The 26,502-nt window shown below is 38.5% G+C and overlaps 1 protein-coding gene across 5 annotated transcripts in view; it reads left to right on the top strand.

Annotated features, from left to right (window-relative positions):
* The window catches only part of rgl3a (ral guanine nucleotide dissociation stimulator-like 3a), a 33,661-nt gene extending 9,869 nt beyond the window's left edge, over positions 1–23,792 (top strand). For all 5 annotated transcript variants that reach the window (XM_026257560.1, XM_026257562.1, XM_026257572.1 and 2 more), the window contains 16 exons: positions 2,103–2,392; positions 4,243–4,287; positions 4,543–4,712; positions 4,802–4,956; positions 5,038–5,286; positions 5,807–5,910; positions 6,030–6,114; positions 6,757–6,834; positions 7,637–7,723; positions 7,879–7,911; positions 8,017–8,138; positions 19,883–19,978; positions 20,068–20,203; positions 21,441–21,704; positions 21,864–21,978; positions 22,452–23,792. In XM_026257560.1, coding sequence (XP_026113345.1) covers positions 2,103–2,392; positions 4,243–4,287; positions 4,543–4,712; positions 4,802–4,956; positions 5,038–5,286; positions 5,807–5,910; positions 6,030–6,114; positions 6,757–6,834; positions 7,637–7,723; positions 7,879–7,911; positions 8,017–8,138; positions 19,883–19,978; positions 20,068–20,203; positions 21,441–21,704; positions 21,864–21,978; positions 22,452–22,600 — 2,178 coding nt within the window. In that variant the 3' untranslated portion in view covers positions 22,601–23,792. The remainder of the gene's footprint in view (positions 1–2,102; positions 2,393–4,242; positions 4,288–4,542; positions 4,713–4,801; positions 4,957–5,037; positions 5,287–5,806; positions 5,911–6,029; positions 6,115–6,756; positions 6,835–7,636; positions 7,724–7,878; positions 7,912–8,016; positions 8,139–19,882; positions 19,979–20,067; positions 20,204–21,440; positions 21,705–21,863; positions 21,979–22,451) is intronic.
* The last annotated feature ends 2,710 nt before the right edge of the window (positions 23,793–26,502 follow it).

The following is a 26,502-nucleotide window of genomic DNA, read 5'->3' as shown; positions in this document are numbered from 1 at the left end:
AGCTCTCTGTTTTGCTTGACTGGAGTTTCTGGGAAGAATGCACTTGTGATTTTCACAGCAGTTGATTTGTTAGAGGAATAGACTGCCATTGGTTTACTGAGAAGCACAACCTTTATATATGTTCTGTGATATTAATTGAGCTTTTGGCACAGAGCAGTGATTTTTGGGGGCTTCGAACAAAACAGGGCACAGCAGTGATTGGCTTTTACATATTTTACATGTCACATGCATTCGATACAGCAGCGTATTTTCTGGTGTTGCTATACTAAAAGGTCCTGCTGCAAATAAGGGAAATTATCTGAATGAATAAATAAAATACATTTATGTGATGGAGACATGATGGTTGAAGGTTGCCATAGTTCTTATCACACATTATTAAATTATTTACAATAATTGATAACAGTTTCCTAAGTGTCACAATTAAGGTTTAATTTTTAATATTCACCTCATCCATTTGTCAGGACATATTATAAGTTATTTTTTTATATAAAAATGAAACAATGTATTTTTCTTAGTTTTGTTCAAAAGTTTAGGATCAGTACGTTTTTATGTTCCAAAAAAGTATTTTGAACTTGAGGATCAAAAATACAGTAATATTCTGAAATAACTTAAAACAGCTGTATATTCAAATGCTGTATATTATGACGGGGCACAGGAAGATGTTTTAGGTTGGGGGTGTTGTATACGCGGGGGGCTGGGGGAGGGAACAATCGATGCTAATTACACTAAGTGCAAATAGCTAGATTCTGTTTATATGTTAAAACAGGAGGATATGCTAATTACCTATTGCTAATAGTGACAATTATCTGCACCTCAGCATTGTAATACATTATAAAACAGTATTCAATAACAACTTATAGAGTGTAAATTTCAATTTTAAATTCAAATTATTAAATGGATGCCACCTTATTGGGACAAAATCCCTCCCTACACCTACCCTAACCCTAGCTGATACTTTATTTTCAACGTTTTGATTATTTCATTTTTATTAAAAAATAAATACTTTTCTGATGTGATTTGAAATTTGAAAAGGGAGAAAATAAGTTTGCCCAAAAGGTTCGAACATTGGTCGATCGAGTCAAAAGGAGCATGTCAATTTATAACAATTTGCTTGATGTTTTGAAGTCATGTTTTAAGAATAGGCGATTTTATAGCTAAAAGTCTAATAAAAAAATCTAATAAATGTGGTGTTAAATAATTCTAGTTGAATTCTATGATAGATTTCGGTGTGGAATTTTTTTAACTAATGGCATATAAATCGTTGGACACCTGGTGTCTCAAGAATCTGTGACAGATGACACCATTACGCTAATATGTCCTCAAGCCAGTTGTTATGAGCTCATCTAGTATTGGTCACATCTGAAATAGTCAACAACAACAACAACAACCATGTTGTGCCTGGAAGAGAAAACACTGGACTTAATTTACTCCAGTGTGTTACACAGTCTGCCTTTGTTTAAAATCATCAGGGGTTTTTTATTCGCCCACAGCTGTTATTCATTATGGGATATGGTATTTGCTATGCAAATAATCATGGCTTCGTTTACCACCAAAGAGGATTTTTGTAAAGAAAGAACTGAGTATTTTTGGTGATTTGCCACTATCAAACACATTAAATGATTTCTCTTCATTCCTTAAAATGAAAATGCCCTTCTTGAGTGGGCATCAATAACCAGTGGTTTTGTTATTTTTAAAACTGTAAAAATGTTTGGTGTATCTGCTTATAACATGTATTAACAGCTCTATATTGTACATGAATTTGTTGGAAAAGCAAAAGCATCTACTAAGAAAGAAAATGGAATATACAATGTATTGTCTTCTCAGCCTAGTGAAGATAAAATGTATTCACTCCTCCTGACTAGTAATTTGGATAGCAATTTGCCTGTATTTTCCAAAGAGCTCCTGATTTGTATAATTCTTCCTGGACAGGCGAAATTTTAGGTCAGTGTCTAGCACCTTTTTGTGTTCAGGACTTTGTGTATCAGGACTGCAAAATAGAGTATTTTTGATGACACTGTGTTTGTTTAATAGCGTTGCAGTAGGCATCATATCAAAGTTAATGAAAGGTTGAAGGTGTATAGTGTGATGATCTGTTTGTGCAGGACCCGGTGCAGGAGTGGGGAGAGGAGGTGGAAGACGGGGCCATTTATGGCATCACTCTTCACCGAGAACCCATCCAGCCCCCACCTGATGCCCCCGAGAACTCTTCTGCCTTCAGCTTCATGCAGTACCGCACACAGAAGGTCCGCAGGCTTAAAGCAGCCACTCTGGAGCGTCTTGTTACAGAATTGGTGAACCCGGAGTGCCCTGACCCAGACTACATGCAAATCTTCCTCTCCACCTACAGAGCCTTTACCTGCACAAATGCTCTCATAGAACTCCTGTTTCAAAGGTGAGCATAAATGCTAATTTAAAGAGTATAATTGCTGTCTCAGAGGGTTATAGGGACATTAAACTAACATTTACATTACTTTTCAAAAGTTTGGTGCCAGTATGACTTTTTTTTTTTTAAGAAACTAATATTTGTATTCAGCAAGGACATCAAAAGTGTCAGTAAAAACATTTATTAAGACAATGTTACAAAAGATTTCTAGCTAATAAATGCTGTTACTATTAAGGCTTTGTTCATCAGAGAAACCTAAACATTAAGCTCCACATCAGCATATTACAATGATTCCTGAAGGATCATAAGACACTGTACCGATACTACGTTCGTAATCATCGGGAAGAAGGAGGCGGGAACCGGCGCACAATCAAAACATTTTAATATTCAAAAATAAATGCAAAACGGCGCACCAGCCCCTCACGGACGACTGGTGCGCATAAATAAAAAGCAAACACATAAAATAATGTCCCAGGCCTGGTCCTCTCTCGTCCTTCACTATAGTCGCTCCAGTTTTATATCCTTCCATCTCCTACGTGGGACTCGATACCGGCGGTGGGGCGCAGGTGCAGCTCATCTCCAATCACTACACCTGGCCTCACGCCTCTCGGCCCCGCCCCACTCGCCACAGACACTAAATACTAAGTGTAAATACTAGGAATAAATTACAGTTTAAAATGTATTTCACATTATTACGGTTTGAACTGTATTTTTGATCAAATAAATGCAGCTTTGGTGAACCTTAAGCACATTTTCTTAATAATTTGACATATATATATATATATATATATATATATCTATATATATATCTATATATATATATAGATATATATATATATATATATGATATATATAGATATATATATATATATATGTATAGTCTACCCAAACAATAATTCGTTTTTTCATATGAAATTCAAAAAATGATGTTTAGCAGATTGTTTAAGCTTCCGTTTTCTGTACAGTAAAAGTGAACAGTAAATAGGGCTGTCATGCTCCAATAAGAACCATAAAAGTATTCCACATTTGTTCCATCAAATTCCATATAATTCTAGGAGGAATTAACACAATTTTAGGTCCCATTTTGCTTTATATAAAAGTATGTAGCTTGTCATGTATTTATTGTGTGTTAGTTAGTTATAACTCATATGGGCTGTTTCCAAAACCTGAATGGATTTAATGTTTTCATAACTTTCCATCATACCTTCATCTGGTGATATATCACAAACCTGTGCCTTAACTGTTCGGAGAAGGAATAAAAATGTCACATTAGACATGACGTTTTGTGCATTGCAGGCCTGTCAGTTTCCTTTGGAGGTACCTTCATAAAGTCATTGACTGACAGCCATCCCTCATGTTTTATGTTTTATTTAACCTTTATTTAATAAGATGATCTCGTTGAGATTTAAAACCTCTTTTCAAGAGATACCTGGCCAAAATGTATTTATATATGAGGGAATTTACACGGCATACATTCTACAAAGCTCAGGGACTGTGAATCAAATGAAGGGGGAAGCCCAAATTTCTAAGTTCAGTATGAGGCAGAGTATTTCCCAGAGGCACCTGTGATTACTGTGGTATTGTGACATTACATTATCACACCATACAAATCAGTGACGCAGAGGAATAGAGGAGGGCAGCTCACATTGTAAAACAGGTTTCACTTGACTTGTCTCACGTCAGAGGTGCTTTTGTTGAACCATGAGAGTCCTTTGTGTTTTGTTGAAACATAAATAAAGGTAATAGACCTTGAAAGAGCACTTGTGACAGATTTGTGTCAGAAATTGTTTGTGTTCATAATCCTAAAGCTTCTTTTGGAAGAGTTTTAGGAATATTAACTTACTACTTTGTCTCTGTAGAGAAAACATGGTTACCAATCTGGACAACAGTGTCTGCGTTAGAAGGTGAGTTGAATCCACGTGTTTAAGAATGGTTGGATTGTTTGTTTATGACTTATCAGTTATTATATTCTGTGGTCAATTATAGTTCAATAATGAACCTTAAATTAAAACGGGTTGTCCAGCGCATTCATTATCTATTATTAGTGAAGTTAAACTGGTTACTCATCTTGTCTATTCATTTTGATTCTCAGAGCTTCGTTAATTGGTCTGAAAGAATGCTGACAAAGTGTGTGTGTGTGTGTGTGTGTGTTTGTGCAGTTCTCTGCCTCGTCTGATTCGGCTATGGTTAGACGAGTATCAAGAGGATTTTCGGGATTCTCCAGGTCACCAGGCTCTTCTCCTGCTCTGTATTCATCTGCGTCATCGCCTCTGTTTCAGACGTCTGGTTCATCAAGCTGATGCACTTCTAAAAAAAATTCAGACGGAAGGCAAGTCTTAAAAAAATAGCTAATTTAGATTTTATGTGCACACACACACACAAAAAATCAGTGCTAAATAACATCTTATGACTCAACAGAAAGGCTCGGAGATGCATCAGCAGAAACCAGCACAACTGCTGTAGAGAATCAGACAACTGAAGATGCCACAGACAGACTGGACACAGAAGAGACTGGGGATGTACTGGCCTTCCCTGCACGAGACATTGCTGAGCAGCTCACGCTATTAGACGCTGTATGTGTCAAGGTTTACTTACTGAAGCTAGTTTTTATTTATTTAAGGCCTTTTATTCATCTACTTATGTTTCTTTATCAGGAGCTCTTTGTCAAAGTGGTTCCATTTCACTGCCTTGGCTGCATTTGGTCTCAAAGAGACAAGAAAGAGAATCGAAATATAGCGCCTACAGTCCGTGCTACCATTGCCCAGTTCAATGCCGTCACTAACTGCGTTATCACCTCTCTGCTGTGCCCTCTTTCCACATCCCCTCCTGGTTCCCCATCCTGCACTCGCAGTGGCCCTACACACAGGGCAAAGATTATTGAGAAGTGGATCTCTGTGGCTCAGGTGTGTATAAGACATGGAACATACTAGGCTAAGTAAGTGAATGCAAATTGGATTCTGAAATGTGTCAGATGCACTTGTGAAAACCTGCCCAATTGCTAACCAATACTAGCCCAATCACGTTTCGAGGGGAAAAATTGCATTCTGGAGTATAAAATATTTTTTTTTGGTGGGGTTCCCCTGGTAAAATGAGCTTTTTAGGGGCTGAGTATCACGTTGTTGGGGTCGCTTCAACCAGCAGCGACAGTGAAGTTCTTATATATCTTGCGCTATATAATAGACATTAATGAGGAAACACTCTGCTCTGTAAGATTTCAAAACAACATTTTGCACACAGATTTGTTGATCTGTTGACATGTTTAAGTCTAACCACTTAATAATTTTTAATGATACGGACATTTAAAGATATCATTACCCTGTGATGGTACACATTTGATCCAAAAAGGGTAAAAGCCTAAGCATTATATATATTTTTAGTATTATTTAAAGCTGATTTGTTCTTTTTATTCTCATTTATGTTCAGGAGTGCTATCAGTTGAGAAACTTCTCCTCTCTAAGAGCCATCTTATCTGCTCTTCAGTCTAATGCTGTTTACCGGCTAAAGAAAACTTGGGCAGCAATCAGCAGGTAGTGTCTTCCGATCATTACATGAATAGTTGCTTAACCTGTAGTGCAATGTTAGGTGCGCATATTAAATTTGCACAACACATGTATTACATTTAAATGGATAAATGGTGTAATTTCAGGGAGAGTATGGCTGCCTTCGATCACCTCTGTGACACATTTCCTGATGAGAACTGTGTGCTGGTCAATCGAGATATTCTTGTAGAGGTAAGTTTTAACAAAGTAGCTTATTTTAAACCTGCTGTCTGTTCTAATCTAAAATTGTTCACGTACACTGTTATTCAAATATTTGAAGGTAATTTGGTAAATGTTATGAAATGGATTCTTTGATAACCAAAGTTGAAAAGAAAAGCATTTATCTGAAAGATTTTAACTTAAGAACATTATAAAAATTTTACGGTCATGTTTGATCAATTGAAAAATACACATTTCTAAAAAAAATAATAATAATATTAATCTTCCATCAATATTTGGCCTACAGTGTGCAAACAGATCCCTCTAATGATTTAAGGTCACGTGTTAGAGCTGATAGCAGTGTTGAATCTCTGATAAGACTCATCCCATGGCTGCTTTTATGCCCTTTCTTTAAAGAGGCTACTAGGCAACATTCAATATTTTCCACACCGTTTTTCACTATAGTTCACATGCAAAGAGTAAATCAGTAGAGCTAAATGAAGATGACGTAAAAAAATGTAGAGGCATCTTGATGGCAGATAAACCATTATGGAGGCACAACATCACATAATGTTCTGCAGTGTCCAGTGTATAACAACAAAACATTCATTGTTGATCTCTGTGCTGGCTATCCCACTCCATTTGACCTCAATTCTTTTCGTGTGATTGATTTAGGAAGGAAGCCAGGCAGCTGATGTTGACACTCACAGCGCTCCAAAGTCTCCCAGACTCAGCCCTACATCCGAGCACATGGTAAGCCCCTGCTGAAAGTAGTGCAATTGAATTATTTAAGGCCAAAAATATTATACATCTGTTGTGTATGGGTAATAACTACTCTTTTTGGGAAGTATGCATCTGCACCAGCACATTTACTGGCTGCTTTAGTTTGACATTTCCGATATGAACATTTTTTCAATGTGAATCTGCCAACTCATTATTTTAAAAACACCCAAAAGGGTATTACCATAATGCTAGCTGACACAGTATGACAATAGTATGCTTCACCAGCATGTTCCTGAAATATTTATACTCAGCATAAATCACTCTCAGCTGTTGGGAAAAGATGTGTGTGAATAAAAGAGGAAGCATGTGGGCAGATTTGTTTAAGTTAAAAAAAAAATCTTTTCTGAAGTTTGGCTCCTGTAAAAAATCTTTTTATTTTTATTTTAACACTTTTATTCAGCAAGGATGCATTAAATCTACTGAAAGTGATTAATTTGCAATTTGGTTTCAAATAAATGCTATTCTTTTGAGATTTCTGTAATCATAAGAAACAACATTGATAATAATACAATTAAGTTCGAACATTTTAATAATTTCTGATGTATCACGTGAAACTGAAGATTGGAGTAATGAAATTCAACGTCAAAGGAACAAATAAAAAACATTTTAAAACAGAAAATAGTTCTTTTAAATTGGAGTAACATTGCACAATATTACAGATTTTACTAAAATGTATCAAGTAAATGCAGCCTTGGTGAGTAAAAGTGACAAAAACATTCAAGTATCTCGACTGTTACTGCATTTTTGCTTGACAAGTTTGTTTTTCTGGCAGACCCCCTCCAGCGGTGAGGTGCCATACCTGGGCACTTATCTGACTGTTCTCACCATGTTGGACACCGCACTAAGTGATAATGTAGAGGTGAGACATTAATTCATATATATATATATATATATATATATATATATATATATATATATACACACACACACACACACAGAGAGACTTTTTATTCAGTTCCGACATGTTTTTTAAATATTTTTTTTGAATGAAAACTCTTTTCTTTGTGCTCACAGGGGGGTCTTATCAACTTTGAGAAGCGTAGAAAGGTAAGTACAATCATCCTAGATATTGTTTCAGTGAAAAGCTAGGTTTTAAAACAAATGCTAGTGTGTCACGAGTGCACATGTTTCTCCATTCCTTTCTGTGTTCAGGAGTTTGAGATTCTGTCTCAGATCAAGCAGCTGCAGGCGTCATGTGCTCACTACAAACTCCAATCACATCCTCACATCATTTCCTGGATCAACGGAGGCATACCCCTTTCTGATCAGAAGAGGTGAGGCACATTATGAAGATTATATTCCGTTTGATCAGTTTCCTGTTAAGAATGTTGTTTGAGATTAAATGACTTTGAATTCAAGGCAGTAATACTTTGGGTACCTCTGAAGATCAGCATCTCTGATATTTCACTAGTTCACGCTTACATATAATTAGCTGAGGTATGGTATGCGTATTTGGCGTGCTGTCCGGGGAAGGGCTCCGAGCTCGGGAATTGCCCGAAGCTAGAGTACCCCCCCTTCCCCGTATATTGTAAAGTGAACTTGAAGTGAGGAGATGGGGTGGAGGAGGGATGCTGATAAACCGTCAATGGATAGAGGTAAGTCAGCGATATTTATACTGTGGGATTGATTACTTGATTGTGGTCCACCTGTGATGATTAGGCTAAGTATCTGACGCGCTCCTCCCGAATCTTCATAGATAATTACATTTCACTAGTTCACGCTTACATATAATTAGCTGAGGTATGGTATGCGTATTTGGCGTGCTGTCCGGGGAAGGGCTCCGAGCTCGGGAATTGCCCGAAGCTAGAGTACCCCCCAAAAAGGCAAATGTACAGGAGGACAGCCGCCAGTTTAAAGAATGCCCCCCAAAAAGCAGAGTACTGGCGGGGGCTGATTTGGTTTCTGAGAAGTTATCTCGTTGGCAGGCTGGAAGGACCTACGTACTCCGGAGGGAGCGACTTGGGCGTTGAGAGAGTAGGCCCTACCAGCTGCAGCTAGTGAACTACGTGGTTGTTGGCGCCCGGTCGGTAGGGCTCGGGCCGATGCTCAACTGGAGTTTTTTGGCGTTGGATCGGTGAGCCCTGCCGGCCGATGAGGAGGAGCGGCGTGGTTGTGGTGCCCGACCGGGAGGACCCGAGTTGCCTCGACCGGAATAGGTCACGGTGTCGGCGTACGGGCCCTACTGGCTGATAGCCCCTGCTATTCAGTGGGTGAAGGGCCTAACGCTGACCGAGAGGGCCCATGAAGCCTCCGACAGGAGATTGAGACTCAGGATGACGGACGTCTGGGTCCTCTCGGTTAGGCAGATAAAAAGCTTTTGGGCCAGCCGACAAGGAGGACTCTGGCAACATCCGAAGGGAGATCCCGACTCACGGCATCGGCTGGATGAGATTCACTTGCGGCTGGCAAGCATAGGCCCGTCCGGGAGACTCTCGCCAGACGTCTGAAGGGAGCGCACGCGACAGACGGGTAAGCCTCGGCGGACGGGGAGGGTTGGAAAGGAAAACCCGACTGGGAGGACTCTCGCAGCATCCGATGGGGCCTCAAACTCAGAACATCGAACGGGTAAGCCTCGCCAGACGGGGTTAAAAGATGTGAGAGTAGCTGAGGGTAGCTTTTTTTTTTTTTTTTTTTTTTTTTTGCAGGATTTGGCGAGAGGACGAGACTCGTGGCGTCGGACGGTTAAGCCTCGCCTACCGTCAAATGGAAAGGTAAGTTGTGTGGCCGAGAGACTGTTGCCGACGTTCGAAGGGAGCACACACATCGAACGGGTAAGCCTCGCCGACCGTAGGGTGGAAACGTAAAGCAAGTCTGACCAGGAGGCTCTCGCCAGCGTCCGAAGGGAGCACACACATCGAACGGGTAAGCCTCGCTGACCATAGAAAAGGAAAAGGTAAGGTTGTCTAACCGGGAGGCTCTCGCCGGCGTCCGAAGGGAGCACGCGCATCGAACGGGTAAGCCTCTCCGGATGGCGGACAGAAAAGGTAACGATAGGTGGCCAGGAGGCTCTTGCCAGCGTCCGGCGGGGACAAACTGGGTGAGCCTCGCAGGCCGTAGGTTGGAAAAGGTAAGTTTGCGTGGTCGTTAGGCTGTCGTCGGCGTTTAAGGGAGTTTGCTACTCCTGGCAAGAGATGGTTTAGCCTTGGTGACCATAGGAAGGAAGGAGAGTTTATTGTGTGTTAGGTACTTGCAGCATTTAAGCAGCTTGCTTGTAGGTTAGTAACCTGAAACACACAGTAGGGTCGTGGTTGGCTGGCCAGGAGGCTGTCGCCGGCGTCCGATGGGAGCACTCACATCGGACGGGTAAGCCTCGCTGGCCAAGGGTGGAAAAGGTCAGGTTGTCTAGCCAGGAGGCTCGGACCGACGTCCGATAGGAGCTTAGCTCCAGGAATCGAACGGGTAAACCTCTCTGGCTGAAGGACGGAAAAGGTTGTCCGGCCGGGAGGCTCTTACCTTCGTCCGACAGGAGCTTAGCTCCCGGATAGAACGGTTAAGCCTCTCTGGCCAAAGGACGGAAAAGGTAAGGTTGTCTAGCCGGGAAGCTCTCGCCTACGTTCAATGGGAGCCTTGACTCCATGCGTTGGGCGGGTAAACTTCTCCGTACGAAAGACAGAAATGGAAAAGCAGGTAGCCGGGGGCTTTCACCTACGTCCGAAGGGAGTGTGAGCTCCAGGCAACGAACGGGTAAGCCTTGTTGGCCGCAGAATGGAAAAGGTGAGGTTGTCTGGCCGGGAGGCTCTCGTCAGCATCCGATGGGAGCTCAAGCTCTTGGCATCGAAGAGAGAAGCCTTGCCGGCCATAGGATTGAAAAAAGGTAAGGTTATCTGGTCGGGAGGCTATGGCCAGCATCCGGTGTCTTTTTATTTATTATTTATTTATTTATTTATTTTCTATATTTATTTGTATTTTCATTTATTATATTTATTAAAATTTGCGACACCAGATGGGTAGTCTCTCCAGCCATCGGAGGGAAAAATGAGATTGTTTTATCTGCGAAGAGCCCGTTAGTGTTCGGCGAAAGCGTAACTTGCGGTATTGAATGGGTACATCTTGCCATCGAAGGGAAAATTTATTTGGGCTGCAATGTACTCATTGGTGTTCGATAGGTAAATGTCTTTTTTTTTTTTTTTGGCTTTTTTAATCGGGTAAGCTTCGCTGGTGGTTGGATGGAAAGTCCAAGATTGATTAAGTGGGAAAGCATCTGGCAGGATTTGAATATTTGCGTTGTCAAACGAGTAAGCTTTGCTGATAGTTGAATGGAGAAGGCAAAGGTTGGTTCAACCGGGAGCCCTCTTGCAGCGCCTGGCAGGGAGTTTGATACTAAGGATGATTTATAATAGTTGAATGGAGAAGGCAAAGGTTGGTTCAACCGGGAGCCCTCTTGCAGCGCCTGGCAGGGAGTTCGATACTAAGGATGATTTATTTGTCTACGAGGGTAGACGCTGTGAGGCTTACTTGGATAATTGTTTAGCACATCCAATGAGCTGCTCCCGATAATGAGTCCGAAAAAATCTTGGTGCAGTCATAGTATCCGAAATTAAGCGTGCAAAAATAAGTTAGGATTTCCTGTGCCAGTGTACCCCAAATGGGTGCCATGTATCGGCGATGTGGTCATTGTCAGCACGTGAGATCGATGGTACATATCGACGATGTAATCGTGCATGGGTGGAGTAAGAGAAAGATTCTTTATACTGTCTGAGCTTACTATTTACCATTTTGACCATGCAGGTGCACGAAAAGAGCCTATGGAATCGCCCATAATCAAAAAAAAAAAAATATATATACTTTCGGAAGTACTGATACACTGGTATTAAGTATAAATACTATATTTAAATACTGCTAGTTCATGTAGTCGGCACTACGATCATCTCGCTTGTCCAATGATTTTTTTTTTTTTTTTTTTTTTTTTTTTTTTTTTAAACCTACGGGCTCACATCGTCCTTTGAGGGCACGGGCGAGCGGGAAATGCAGTGCTGAGATGGGATAACGGAGCGGTTTGATTAATTAAGGTAGGCCGAATTAAGGTAGGCCGCCTAATGATTATTATAAAAAACGTTGGTTGGAGAATGGGCCTAATATCGTCTTGGCTATTGTCGATACATGATGCTATCACCGCAACCTCAGATGCATGGCATGCCTTTAGGCGGAGGTGATGTGTGGTATTTTATTTTATTATTTTTTTTTTTTTTTTTTTTTTTTATATATATATTTAAGTGTAGGAAAGGCTCCTGCGGGAGCAGACGCTGCAACAGCAGTGGGGAGAACGGGAAAGGCTCCTGCGGGAGCAGACACTGCTACGGCAGTGTGGAGGTACAGGAAAGGCTCCTGCGGGAGCAGACACTGCGCGGCAGTGAGGAGGTGTAGGAAGGCTCCTGCGGGAGCAGACACTGCACAGCAGGGAGAAGGTGTAGGAAAGCTCCTGCGGGAGCAGACACTGCACAGCAGTGAGGAGGTATAGGAAGGGCTCCTGCGGGAGCAGACACTGCTGCGGCAGTGGGGAGAACGGGAAAGGCTCCTGCGGGAGCAGACACTGCTGCGGCAGTGGGGAGATACGGGAAAGGCTCCTGCGGGAGCAGACACTGCTGCGGCAGTGGGGAGATACGGAAAAGGCTCCTGCGGGAGCAGACACTGCAGCGGCAGTGGGGAGATACGGGAAAGGCTCCTACGGGAGCAGACACTGCAGCGGCGGTGGGGAGATACAGGAAAGGCTCCTGCGGGAGCAGACACTCCAGCGGCGGTGGGGAGGTACAAGAAAGGCTCCTGCAGGAGCAGACACTGCAGCGGCGGTGGGGAGGTACAGGAAAGGCCCCTGCGGGAGCAGACACTGCTGCGGCAGTGAGGAGGTACATGAAAGGCTACTTGCTTCGGCTGCTGTAGATGTTGGCTGTGGGAAGAGTAAAAGTGTTAGTAATATTTGATGGGGCAAGCTAAAAATGGATGGGTAGCCTACTGTGTTACCAGCTTAGCAATTTGTTGCCTGATTTGACGATTCCTCAGGCCTTGTCCACCTTATTATGTTCCTGTTGGAAAAGCATCTTTCCTCTCATTTGGCCTCCGGGCTCTTTAGACGGACTCCCGAGTGGATACGTTTGGAACGCTGTTTTCACGTTGTATTATGGACTGTGGAAACAGAGGCTTTTGGAAACGATTGAGCATGTTTAGTCTTGTAAGGCGTTGTACCAAAAGACATGATTATAGCAGTAACGTTAACCCCTTACAAGATACCCCCCATTTTTGGCATGGAGGCAGAAATTATATACCCAAAATAAAGATGTTTCTGTTCATGATTCTTTCTGACTAGATCCATGATCAACATTTGTCCACGAGCTAACACTTTGACGTTTACCGTTCAGGAATAGGAATAGTTTTCCTGACATGATGGAAAATTAATCACTGGAATTATGTTTTATCGAAATATTGGTCAGATATAAAAGCCAAAGTCTTTGGACTTCAATTGATGCGCGGCTTATCCAGATCAAGTAAGAGAGTGATGTTTAACGTGCTGTGAAAACGAAACATAGACTGGGGCCGTTGGCGATGCTTGCAGCAAATGGGTTAACGGCAGTTATGTGCTATTTGCTTCCAAGTGGTTTCTAAAGAGACTTACTTTCCGGTTTTCCGTATTACGGTCCTTAAAAGGCGATGGCAATTTTACTCATGCTTGCTATCCTGCATCAAAACACGAGGGCAGATGCGTTTTAGATAAATTTTGAGTGATCACGCCAGTGAATGGTAAAATAGGTCCCTAAATGATTTGGTCCTACCAGAAGACTTGCATGCAAATGAAAATTTTTAAATTAAATTAAGCATTTAGCAGGCGCTTTTATCCAGAGACTTTTTTTTTTTTTTTTTTTTTTTGAACTTATGTCTCTATCATTTCGGCGAGGTTTAAACGTGCGTGGTAAGGCGAATGTAACAATAATAATAATAATAATAATAATAATAAATATAGCTGCAAGCAGCGATGTCGGGCTCAAGCCACCAATGCCATCGCCACCCCGGTGGCATCAGGTAAACTGTGCCCAGCGGGCACATGCATTCACAATATCCCTCTGGCAGTGAGGTTTTAAAGGATATGGCAGTTAAAGGGTTAATCCGAATCATCTAGACTTTAAAATCACATTCACAGAACAATATATATGTATAACTTTAGTAACACTTTACAATAAGATTCCATTCATAAACATTATGTTAACATGAACAATATTTATATAGCATTCATTCACGTCAGTTAATATTCCAAACTTAAAAATTAAAACATTGTTTTATTGTGATTTTTTTCCAAGCACATTTTACCAATTCCTAACCATATCAATCTTAATAACTACCATTATTTTTTTATTTAATAATTTATGAGTGCTATACAATAGTCCAGGAAAGCTGGAAGAGAAAAACAGGTCAAGAAGAACTGACAAAAAGAATTGCAAAATAATTAGGAAATAATGTGAAGATTAATTTTTAGTCAATTCTGCAAGACAGACTTTCAGGAAAGGAGGTGGAATAAAAATGAGCTCCTAAATCTTAATCCCAGATTCTGGAAGATATACTCCTCAAACCATCGAACAAGAGGAGGTGGTGCTGGTCCTTCACGAGTCACTCTAATCTGTTCATAAAGCCTATATATAAAGTCTTTATATATAGTATTTCACAATACTTCATGGTATTCTAATTAAATCATTTTTTGGAATCTTAGATCTCTCAGAGCCTGACACCGAGTAATTCTGGAGACTCCAGGAAAGTGGCAGTTCTGTAAAATGTTGGCGCTGGAGACTAAATGCTCCCTGATAGTTTCACACCTAATTCACTTAACACACACACACACACACATTACCCACAGTGACAGTGGGACTGAGTGACATCAGATGTATGATAGTTTTTTAATTTTCTATCATCCATATAGTGTTGTATAGTCATGAAACTATTGTCATGAGACCAGTCATTCTGAGGAAATATGCCTCAGAATGACTTGTCTTTTATGTGTACATTTTTTTTTTAAGTGTTTAGAAGCTGCACTTTAAAAAAATAAAAATACATTTACTGGTTCCTTTTTTACTATTATTTAAAAAAATCACCACGACAAAACCCTTCAAGCTATCCAAAATTCATTCACACCTGTTCTGTAAGATTAATTCTTTAAACAGTGGTAAAAGAGGATGTGGGGCTGAACCTTCAAGAGTCACTCAAAATGTATCTGTCCATAAAGCCTATAAAGAATTATTCTTAATATACAGTTCACAATACTTCAGCTTGTTATTCTAATTAAGTGAGGGTCATTTTATCAGTAAAATACATAAAATACATATTATTTTATTTGAAAGATTTCTATAAATTATTTAAATCATACTCGTTTCTCCAATAATTATTTAAAAGTAATCCTATAGCTCCCTCAGGTGGCCATTATAGGTACTAAGAATTGCAAGCTTGATTTATAAGTTATGATAGTTTAAATTTTATGCTGGCTCTTGAAAATGATAAAGCTATGAAACTTACTGTGCTTCCTTCAAATGAGGACTTCTACTTATATAAAAAATTATGAAGAGTTAGAATGAAAAATTGTAAAGATATAGTAAAATAACTATTGTATTTTTTTATGTTACTTTAATAAATCTCTGTGGCAACACCATTTAAGCTATCCTAAACCCATTCACAATTTAACATCTCAGTATTTTGGCATAATGTTGAAAAAGGAGTATGGAGTAGTATGAGGAGGAGTATGAATTCATTTACAGGCTGATTTTATCATAAATCCACAATAAAATTTCTGAGTTCTGTATCAATCTGTGTTGTTGTTTGTTTATTTTTATCTTTTATTTTTCATAGGAAGATAACTTACTCTCCTTTTTAATAAATGTGCTTATAAACCAAGGACAAGCTATTTATAGCTGTATTTATAAACTGCTTACTACTGACTATTGATATTGGGACAAGGCTTTATAAAGCATGAACTGACTATTTACTAATGAGTGCAGTTATTATAAAGTGTTATCAATGCATTTGCTAATGTTAACAAATTAGACATTATTTTACAGTGTTATCAAATCCTTAAATGACTCATAAGCATTTGTGAAAGTTCTGCTTGCATTACAGCTTAGTATTGATCTGTGAGCTGAACAGATTTACTGTTACATCCATGAGATTATGTAAGTTAAAATAAATATAATGTCACAGGATGTCATAGGTCAGTATCAAATGAGTTTGAAATTATTATTTGCAGCACAAATAAGGTTTTTTTAGGATTTTTAAAAATCCCTAAAACTGTCAGAAAAAGGTTAAGGCCTAAGCTATTTCTATGTGAGTGGCTAAATTTATTTTTGTTTTTATAATTGTAATACACAAACTATGAAATTATACAAAATGTATAAAAAGGTAAATAAATAAATACGCACACATTAAAAAAGCAGCCAAGTCGAATGAGTTTCCTTTTTTATATAGATTAAAATTGAAGACAGAAGCAAGTGGTAAATGTGGTCACTTTAATATTCAAATCCAGTAGATCCAGTTTATGTTCACGTGGCTGTTTTCGTTTATAGTCGCCAAGCTATTATGTGTTTTGAAATAATCTTGTCCGTGATGTGTTCGTTCGTTCGTCGAAAGGCAGAATCCTGCAGCTGGAGAGATATGTTATTCTGCCAGTCGCGCTTTCAAATAGTCTTGCACACTTAAACTGGTCACAAACACCTGCATTTACCTCTTGTTGTGTTATAGTGGGTTTATTGTGTGCATTTGTGGTAATATTTTATTTAAAAAAGCTCTTAAACAAGAAAAAATTCGTTTGTTTTGAGCTTGACACTGTGCGCGCTGATCGGAGGCGGTGATTTCAGATAGGCAGCTGCAAATATTTCATTTTCACACAAACAGTTCAAAAACATCTTAATTTAGCTCTTGGTGTGTTCTAATTGGTTGATAGTGTGATATCGCTGTAATAATTTATTTTTAAAAGCTTTAAAACAGGAATAAATTCGTTTTCTCTTAGCTCTTTACTCCAGACGCTTGTGATCACAGCGGTGATTCATCTCTCCTATTTCTCACATATCTCTGGCCAGAAATAATTTATCCATGAGCCCTGATCCGGTAATAATCAGATATGTTGGTTTAGCTTGTCAGTGTGAATTAAATCTAAGTATTTATTTGTATTTTTAACGGATTTAAAAGTGAAAGTAAAAGTCCGGGAATTGAACCTGTAGGGGCGCTATTTCTCTCAGACAATGGAAGTCTAAGCACACACACTCAAACAGAGGGACAGAGTGAGATGAGATGTCTGACAGTTTTTTAAATTTTCTGTTATCCATACAGTGTTGTAAAGTCGTGAAACTATGCATATTTCCTCAGAATGACTTTTTCATCTGTATGAAAAAAATATTTGACGTCTTTGGAAGCTGCAACTTAAAAATACAATAATGATTCCCTTTGTAAGGTCATTTAAAAAAATCACCACGGCAAAACCATTCAAGCTATCCAAAATCCATTCACAATTTAAGTTCCTATCAGAAATACTGATGTGTGTTCAGAGTTTTGTGAAATTCTAAGTATGTTATTTGCCTCAAAATCACCTGAGAAGTATTCCAGTTTGACATGTTGCCACGGCAACAATTTTTTAGATATCAATATCCCCCTTGCAGATTTATATCGGCTGTGTTTTAACATTATTCTGATGAAGTTTGAAGCAAATCGAGTAATAATAAGATGCTGAATTCAAATCATTTTGAAAATGACACACTTCCTTCTGCCAGTTGGTGGCGCTATAACTTTGACTCCTAATAGTCACATATATGCGATCGACATCATACAACGAATAATCTGATGAAGTTTGATTAAAATCAGGAAATGTATGTGGACGATATTAGACACTTCCTGTTTCTCATTTCTCGCCATAATTTCAACGCCTCGCCACGAGCAAACCGTTCGAGATATCAAAAATCCCCTGGCAATTTTTCATCCCCAATGTCTTGAGATCATGTTGACCGAGTTTGGCGGCAATCGAGAAAAAAACCTATGACAAGTATTTCAAATTCCAGAGCATGCGCTTTTTACATAACTCTAAATAGCTGACTTCCTGTTGGGTGGAGCCTATGACATGCAATACGCAAGTTTTTCGGCACAATGAGATCTATATGTGTACTGAGTTTCTTATGAATATGTGCAAGTATGTGTGAGCTATACATCAACATTTCTGACTGTGTTCCAGGGGGCGCCGTAGAGCCCCTGTGCCACGCCCGGGTCCCAGCCTCTGCAGGCTCCTAAAGGCCACAGATTCCAAAGTGTGCGCAAATTTTCAAGAGTTTTTGAGTATGTTAAGGACCCCAAAAGCACCCACAACTTTGACGAAAAATTTGAATACTAAACCCTAAATAGCCAACTTCCTGTTGGGCGGAGCCTATGATATGCAATACAAAAGTTGTTTGGATTGATGAGATTTATATGTGTACCGAGTTTCATACGTCTACGAGCAAGAGTGTATGATATATGGCCCTCCATATTCCAGGGGGCGCTGTAGAGCCCCTGTGCCACGCCCGTGTATCAGTCTCTGCCCGGCCCTAATGGCCGCAGGTTCCAATCTGTGTGCCAATTTTCAAGACTTTTTAAGCACGTTAAGGGCCCCAAAAGCCCCCGAGACGTTGGAAAAAAATAATAATAATAATAATAATAATAATAATAATAATAATAATAAAAAATAATCCTAAGGAAAACAATAGGCCTCTCGCCCTTTGGGCTTGAGCCCTAATAATGCATTTTATTTGTAGGAACAAACGCCAAAAGCAATACAATAATTCATTAAAGACAGACAGTCTTGAATAAATGTGACTTAATCAACAAAAATCGCCCAACATAGGTGCATGCAGAAGAAGTACATACCATAGCGTAGGGGCTTTATATGAAAAGGCTCTTTCCCCCATGGTCTTTAGCTCACATTATGGCTGGTGAAGTGAAGAGTTAGTAGAGCGAAGAGAGCGTGATGGAATATCAGGACTGATGAGTTCACAAAAATACTCAGGTGCAGTCCCATGAAGTGCCTAGTATGTTAGATAAGAATTTTAAAATCAATTCTCATGTTTACGGGAAGCCCGTGTAATTGTGAAAGAACCGGTGTAATGTGTTCGCGAGGAGAAGTACAAGCGTGCGGCAGAATTTGTATACTGAAGCTTGCTCAACGATTTAGCTGGAAGGCCTGAGAACGAGGCATTACAATAATCTAACCTAATGACTTTGGCTTCGTGGTTAAAAAGTGGCATCATCATCCGACGGAACGGTGTATCTGTAGTCCAAATCTATGCGGAATCCACACCCCGGATCAGCGGGTGGCGGTAATGCACCTTTACGTTGGTTTGCCAAAACCTCCATAAAACACTACTAGAAGAAGACGGAACAAAACTTTAGCCGCAAAACTGCTTTTAGATGCAACACTTTGAATGCAAACTGCCGTAAAAATCCAATGAAGAAAAAGAAGAACCTGTTTTTTAGCGTCTTCGCCTGGAAATGTATTAGTCTGCGCGCCGCTAGAGGAAGCGGCCTCAAACTGCCACTCGGCCGGAACGCCGTGGTGAAAGGCTGAACCGTGGTTGGATTCTTTCTGCTGCAATCCAGCGCTCGACGAGAGCTCGGTCTCGGGCGGCGCGATCGTGTATCGAGCAGGCAAGCTCGGAGTTGCACGGTCTATTGGCCACGATGTGTGGCTTGGCGAGGATAGCAGCTGTCGCGATGACGCTTAATGCTGCTCAACGGCCGTGTTTGGCTGGGTAGAAATGATCTCGGGTCCGGCAAAAGCAGCAGGTCTTATAAATCCCCTGTGTAGCACTCTTCGTTGGTACGAAAATTGGGTCTGTGATAAGGTGACTGACGAGGCGAACCAGCATGCTGATAAACCGTCAATGGATAGAGGTAAGTCAGCGATATTTATACTGTGGGATTGATTACTTGATTGTGGTCCACCTGTGATGATTAGGCTAAGTATCTGACGCGCTCCTCCCGAATCTTCATAGATAATTACATTCAGTGTTTTTGTTTTGTTTTTTCTCATTAGCTATGAGTTGTCAAGAGATCTGGAGCCACCAGTTGACCCCTGTCCCAGCTCTCCCAACCCCTGGAGCCACCGGCTCATCACCAAGAAACTGACCTCGTGAGTGCTGTTTTGGCTCATTTTGTGGACCCAGACTATTCTAAAAGCATGTTTTTCTGTGATGCATATTTCTCTTCTGCTCAATGCAGATTGCTGTCTGGCAGTGAGAACTTCTCAAAGAAGACTTTTGCTGATCAGATCAGTGTATCATCCTCTGGCTCCAGTGGCTCAGAGATGGAGGATCTCAGCAGCCCCAACCTCTCACCACTTAGATACAAAGTACAGGTAACAGAACTGCACACTTTTGTTATTTATTACCTCATATACTCTATAGATGCTACTATATATATGTGTGTGTGTATGTATGTATGTATGTATGTATGTATGTATGTGTGTGTGTAGTGTGTATATATAATTAATAATATAATAATAAATAGTAAATACTTATTGAAATTAATTATGATGTGCTGAATCCATCAGTAGAACATAATGACCTATATTTGCTAAAAGAGAATACATTATATAAAGCAAAAAAAATGACCAAATGGGACTTTAAAAGGTCAGTATATTTATGGCTTTATTTCCATGTTGTTGAACATCCTGTGTCCAGAGTCCAATTTGAAATCCATTTGATTTTGTCCGTGTGTCTGCTGTAGATGTAGGAGCTGTCTGTTTTTATACTTTTTTATTTATGTAAACTAGTGTTATTTTTACTAACACTGCTAAAATAGTTTTTAGTTATTGAAATAAAGCTGAAATAAATGAAGAATAAAACAAAAAAAATCATTTGTATGTTTTTGTAAAACAAAGCTGAAATAAAGCTAAATATTAATATTTTAAAATTAATTCAATAAATGAACTTTAATTAAAAAGACAAAATTGTATTCAAATGAAGACTGAAAATGTACAAATAAAAGTTAATAAAGATATGAATAAATACCATAATAGTATATAAACAACACTGATGTACACATGCGTCAGACGGATGTCTTTAGCTGTTGTGTGACATCTTGACATCTTTCAGTGCATGCGGGTCAGGGGGTTTAATTATATTTAACTTTTTTATTGCATTATTGTAATTGAATGTACTGAATCAATAGGCCTAAATCTGATAGGTCTAATATTATCTAAAAACCTATTTGTACTATTCGTTTATACCAAGGCCTTTTGGCCTCCATTTAGGTGTTTGTAACTTTTTTGTTTTGTTTCACTTTAACCTTGCAGTCACAAAGTAGTTCAAGTTTGCACTATCAAGTTGACACAGAAAACAGTGTATTAGATCATACTGCCAGCCTGTGATGTTTAACATTCAACACATCATTAACCACAGTATTTATCGCTTGCGATCTGTGTCGTTTAACACCTAAAAGAAATCTACTTAGGAAAGAACAAGCTATCTGGTACACCTCATCTGGTCCGTTTCCACCTAAATGAAATGTGAAAAGCCTGTGCTGTGCTCTTCACAGACCTCTTACAGATTTGTTGGGGTAAACAGTCTTTCTCCGTTCCCTCACTCTCACAGTCTGTATCCTGTCAGGACATCTCAGTGGACACAGCCACCTCCTCTCTGACTCCGCCCAGCTCTTTTCGAAGATGCCTACAGGCGGATATGTCTGCCCTGAGCCCTGACAGCCCTTCCCCTACATCATCTTCATCTACATCATCTTCATCATCGTCCTCTCCTTCTCTCAAGCATCCCATGTACAACAAGCAGGTCGCTGATTCTTGCATCGTCAGAGTCAGTGTGGAATTTGGCAACAATGGAAACGTTTATAAAAGTATTTTGGTAAGTTGGCTTTCATATTTGGTGATTTCTGCAGTGTCCATGCTTCTCTTTTCTTTTTTTTTTTCTTTGACATATTTCTAGTGGCAATAAGTCGGTGGCTTATGAAGTACGTAGTTGTCAACCCCAGTAACTCTAAAGTCTTGAAACCCTTTTTGTTAGATAACCAGTCAGGACAAGACAGCTCAGGTGATTCAGAGAGCTCTGGAGAAACACAACTTGGAGGAGATGAACTGCCAAGAATTTAGTCTCACACAAGTGCTCTCCAATGACAAGGGTGAGCTTCTTGATTTAATATTTGACACTGAAACGCAAAACGATTGAAGTAATTTAGTTTAATTTATATACTATCCAAGAATTCATTAATACATGTATTACATTTTATTTTTGTCATTTTGCTATTATGTGTGTTTTGTTTATTCATTTTAAAAATATTTTGATTTAAATATATATTTTCAATTTCAGTCATTTTAATACTTCACTTTATTTCACTTAGTTGCAAAAAATTTCATGCATTTCTATTTCAATTTTTATATTAAGATTATATATTAATTCAGCCTTTTTTAAGTTACCTATATTTATTTATTTTATTTTATTTTTTTTAATGATGATAACACTCATTTTAGGTATTTAAGTGTAAGCACATTTTTTTATATGATCGTGAAATACATAAGTTCAGTGTGTCTAAGCTTTTTTTTTTTTTTTTTACATATTTAGCACTCAATAAATCACTGTCATTTTTTATTTCAGAGTTGCTGATCCCAGACAAAGCCAACGTGTTCTATGCCATGTGCACCACTGCCAACTTTGACTTTGTGCTTCGCCAGCGTTACAAAAATCTCAGCAGAGCGCCTGGCTCATCCTGGAGTCCTGGAGCAGTTTGGAGGTCCCGCAAGTAACAGAACCTCGATGACAACTCACAATATGGTGGCATCATACATGAAAAACTATAAAAGTGAACAAAGACTATATAACCACATGGACGACTGTGATGTGTGTGTGACTACTGGATGTTACGCTTAGTTAAATTTAAAAACAGACTGAGCTCTGAAGCACCCTGGAGTCACAAGATATGACAACATCTCACTCAGTAATGTCTCACTGACAAATAGCAAGGAAACTGTAGCACAGCTGCCACAACAACAGTTCTGATTTAAAACTGCAGGAAGAAACAAGACCTGGAGAAGTTGCAATAATTGGCCACATCTGCTTCCAGTTTCTTCAGAGGTTTTGCTTTGAAATGGGAGGTAACGCACACGATCCCTGAGTTTTACTGAGGAACATCTGGATGTAGGTGGATGAACACAAGTATGACCTACAAATGCAAGCGTTTATGTAGCTAATATTCAGCGATAGGTGGAAAAGTGAAATTTATATTATATTTAGGTTGTTTTCTAAGTGACATAATAAAAATATTTATATAATATATTTTATTTAGTTTTAATATCATTTTAATAAAGATCGCGTTATTTTAATGTTTGATGCATTTCAGTTTTAGAGTATTTAATTTAACTTTTATATGTGCTAATTCATCTCTTTTGTTTGTTCTGTGTTCTGTATAGTTCTGTTTCCTTTCAGCTCTTTCTTTTTAATATTTTAGCTATATTTATGTGCAATAATTTCGAACCTATAAGTTGTTTCTTTATGTTTTTAAGACTTTTGGCATCTGTGCCGCATCTTTGTTTGAATGAAGGATGCTTGAACTTCTTTATCACTTGTTTTTCTCAAGTTGAATATGTTAACTTGTTTTTCTGGTAGTGTCAAATGAAGTAACTCATCCATATTGGATATCTCGTGACTTTCTGAGCAAATGCAATTCAGAGAGCTGAAGAGCCCTGTGTATGTGTTTTGTGAAAGTTAAAGTAAGTTAGTTGCTGAAGGATGTGAAATGTAAGTGCTTGGTGTGTGTGAAATGGTTTGCTGCTAAATAGTGGTGCAGGTGTAGTGTTCCTTGGAAACTACAGCAAGTGTTTTTGCTAAATGGAAGAGGGCCTGAATCAGCATTAAAAGCACACTATTGCTGTTTGCACAGAAAGCCACAATTCCTGACTGAAACGTGTCTGTCTTTGTGTCATTAAAAAGTTAATTTGGCACTTATTGTTGTCTGTTTTCCATTTTTGGATTTAAAATACTCTACTTTTTTGTTTAAAATATGCTCCCAAAATATGCTTTTCAGACTCCATTTCAGAAGTTTTAGTTGCTATATTTATTTATTTTTTAACTATATGATTTTTAAATAGAAACATTTGTCTTATATATCATTAAACTGATTAAATGTAAAATGTATCTTAAATGTGAGTCTAAATAAACATTATAAATGGAAACATGTGAGTTTATAAAAATTATAAATAGAAAAATAAAATGTGATTTTGACCGAAGCAATGAAGAGGGATGTATATATATATATATATATATATATATATATATATATATATATGTAAAGAAGCTGATATGGTCCGACTGATTATCTGATAAATGGGGATCTTCTATTCATTCTCATTACTAGTTCCTGTAATAACTGACAAGTAAAATTTTATATAGGCGAGCTATCAAAATGTTACCACTCTTTATTTCATAATAACTAAAATGTTTAATAAAGTGACTCATGTGATGTGTCAGCTCCTCTTATTTTTCTCATTTAAACCAAAGTTATTTGATATAACCTACAATTTATTGGCTTAAAAATTTACAAAAGGCAAGAACTACACATTAAGCTTGATTTTGTGTCAGCTTTTAGTAATTCATATCAGAACTGCACGCACACCATTAAAAATATTACATTATATGTGAAGGAAGGTGTTATGTGGCATCAAGAGAGGCAGAATTTATATTAAAGCATTGATGTTTTGTGGCTATAGAGTAAAAAGGGGTAACATTGAGGTATTTTATTTTGACCGGTTATAGACCATACATCGATATACGTCAGCTGATCAATATGCTTATTAAGATAGAAAGAAGAGGAGCTCAATATCACACTTTATTAAACAAGTCGCTTTGTTAAACATTTAAAATAATTTGTTATGAAAGAGTGCTTACATTTTTATAGATATATTTAAATATTAGGCCTACTTGTCAGATTCAGATGACTGCAATCATAAGCATTTCTAAGGAACGGAACTGTAGTAGATTACCAGCAACATACTGTAGCTAATTACAGGAACCAGCAATAAGAATACAGATAGGATCTACATTTATCAGACAATCAGAACGTTATACAAGAGCTAAAACATCTCTTAAGGAACATATTCCCGCACGAACATGCTGAACATCGACCCCTGGTCAAGGTTATCGCTTGTATCGATTTCGGCACAACACCTGGACAGATCTGACATTATATAGAAGATCCTCGTGGCTTTTTGTCTGTAAATAGAATTTGCAGCAGGAATAAAAACACCTCAAGGCCACCTTAACTTTTTTCTTTTTATTTATTTAAACTTCTCAATTACATTAAATCATGTATGATACATTTTGGGTTAATTTACCCAATTTACGTCAAACAAACAAAACCCTGCCTGGACACAGTCTTGGCCGTCATCATCGTTCATGATCTACCGGCTTTCACAAGATGGCGCTCCCGCCCTTTTGTGTACTTTGACTTTAATGAGTTCAGCGGTGAGTGCGTGCGGCGTCAATGCTGCTCAGGTTGGTTCAGTTAATCTCCTGTTTTTACTAATAACTGTTTTTAAACTGAATTCTACTTTAGTGGCTAATATTCGGGCGTTGTTCGATAATTTGTTGTCCAGAAATAGTACAAAGTCGTCGTTTTAAGGTGCTGCCTGTTGGTTGCGCAGGTGAGGATGGAGTTCAAACAGTTTATGATTACAGTTGTTTTTAATCACTTAACAACGATTTATAATGAGGGAATTCATTTATGTGTACGCAGTCTCACTGTAAACAGTTCACCTGGTTATCCAGTAGAGGGAAGCACAGTTTCATGCGTAAAGTTATTACACAATTTTTTTCCATGTCGTCTGGCATCATCGGTCTGGCTTTTGTTTTTGGGATCATAAAAACCAAAATGTACGTGTTACATCATGACTACTTCCTAAAACAACTAAAGAAATTATTTAAAAAACGTTTTTATTGTACAAAAAAAAAAAAAAAGTGGATCATAGAACGCACAAAAACAGTAAATAAAGATTAAATACCAAAAATAATGGAAACATCTTGACTTGTACACTATATTCCACGTCTTAAGAAGTCAATAGCATCAACTTTAGCAATCAAATCTCATTCAGATGAAAGATTTCATATTTATAATGGAGTGAGTCATAATGGTCAACTAACCAATTAGTCATCCAGTCCTTCAGCTTCCACAGTTGTTTACTTGTTTACATCTTTTCCTACTTTTAATTTTATATACTTTAATTTAACATACTTTATTAGTTTTTCTCTTAGAATTTTTATTATTATTATTATTATTTGAATTTGTTTTTCAGGGTTCATGTCAGTTGTTTGTTGGTATGTGTGTGAAAATTTATGTAAAAAATGTATGTATATATAACTGATATTTTTTTTACACACCTGAATTATCCAATCAAAATGCAAAGATAAATAGTAATGTATTTGAGTGGGATCTATTAAACTGGAACAGTTAAATTGTAATAATTTTCACATTTGGGTTTTTTGTGTTTAAGAAACCCAACCATATCTGTCTCCGGCACATGGTGTCTCCTTTACAGGCGTTCCTTCTTCACGTGATATTTTCCCCCGTCTCTCCCTCCCTGCTTGACCCAGTAACCCAAACAGAAACAAGAAACATGCTCTATCACTGCCCATGTCCTGATGCTGTTGACTAACC

This window comes from Carassius auratus, chromosome 6, assembly GCF_003368295.1.
Source record: "Carassius auratus strain Wakin chromosome 6, ASM336829v1, whole genome shotgun sequence".
In the NCBI taxonomy this organism is placed as follows: Eukaryota; Metazoa; Chordata; class Actinopteri; order Cypriniformes; family Cyprinidae; genus Carassius; species Carassius auratus.
This window is presented reverse-complemented; position numbering and strand designations above follow the sequence as displayed.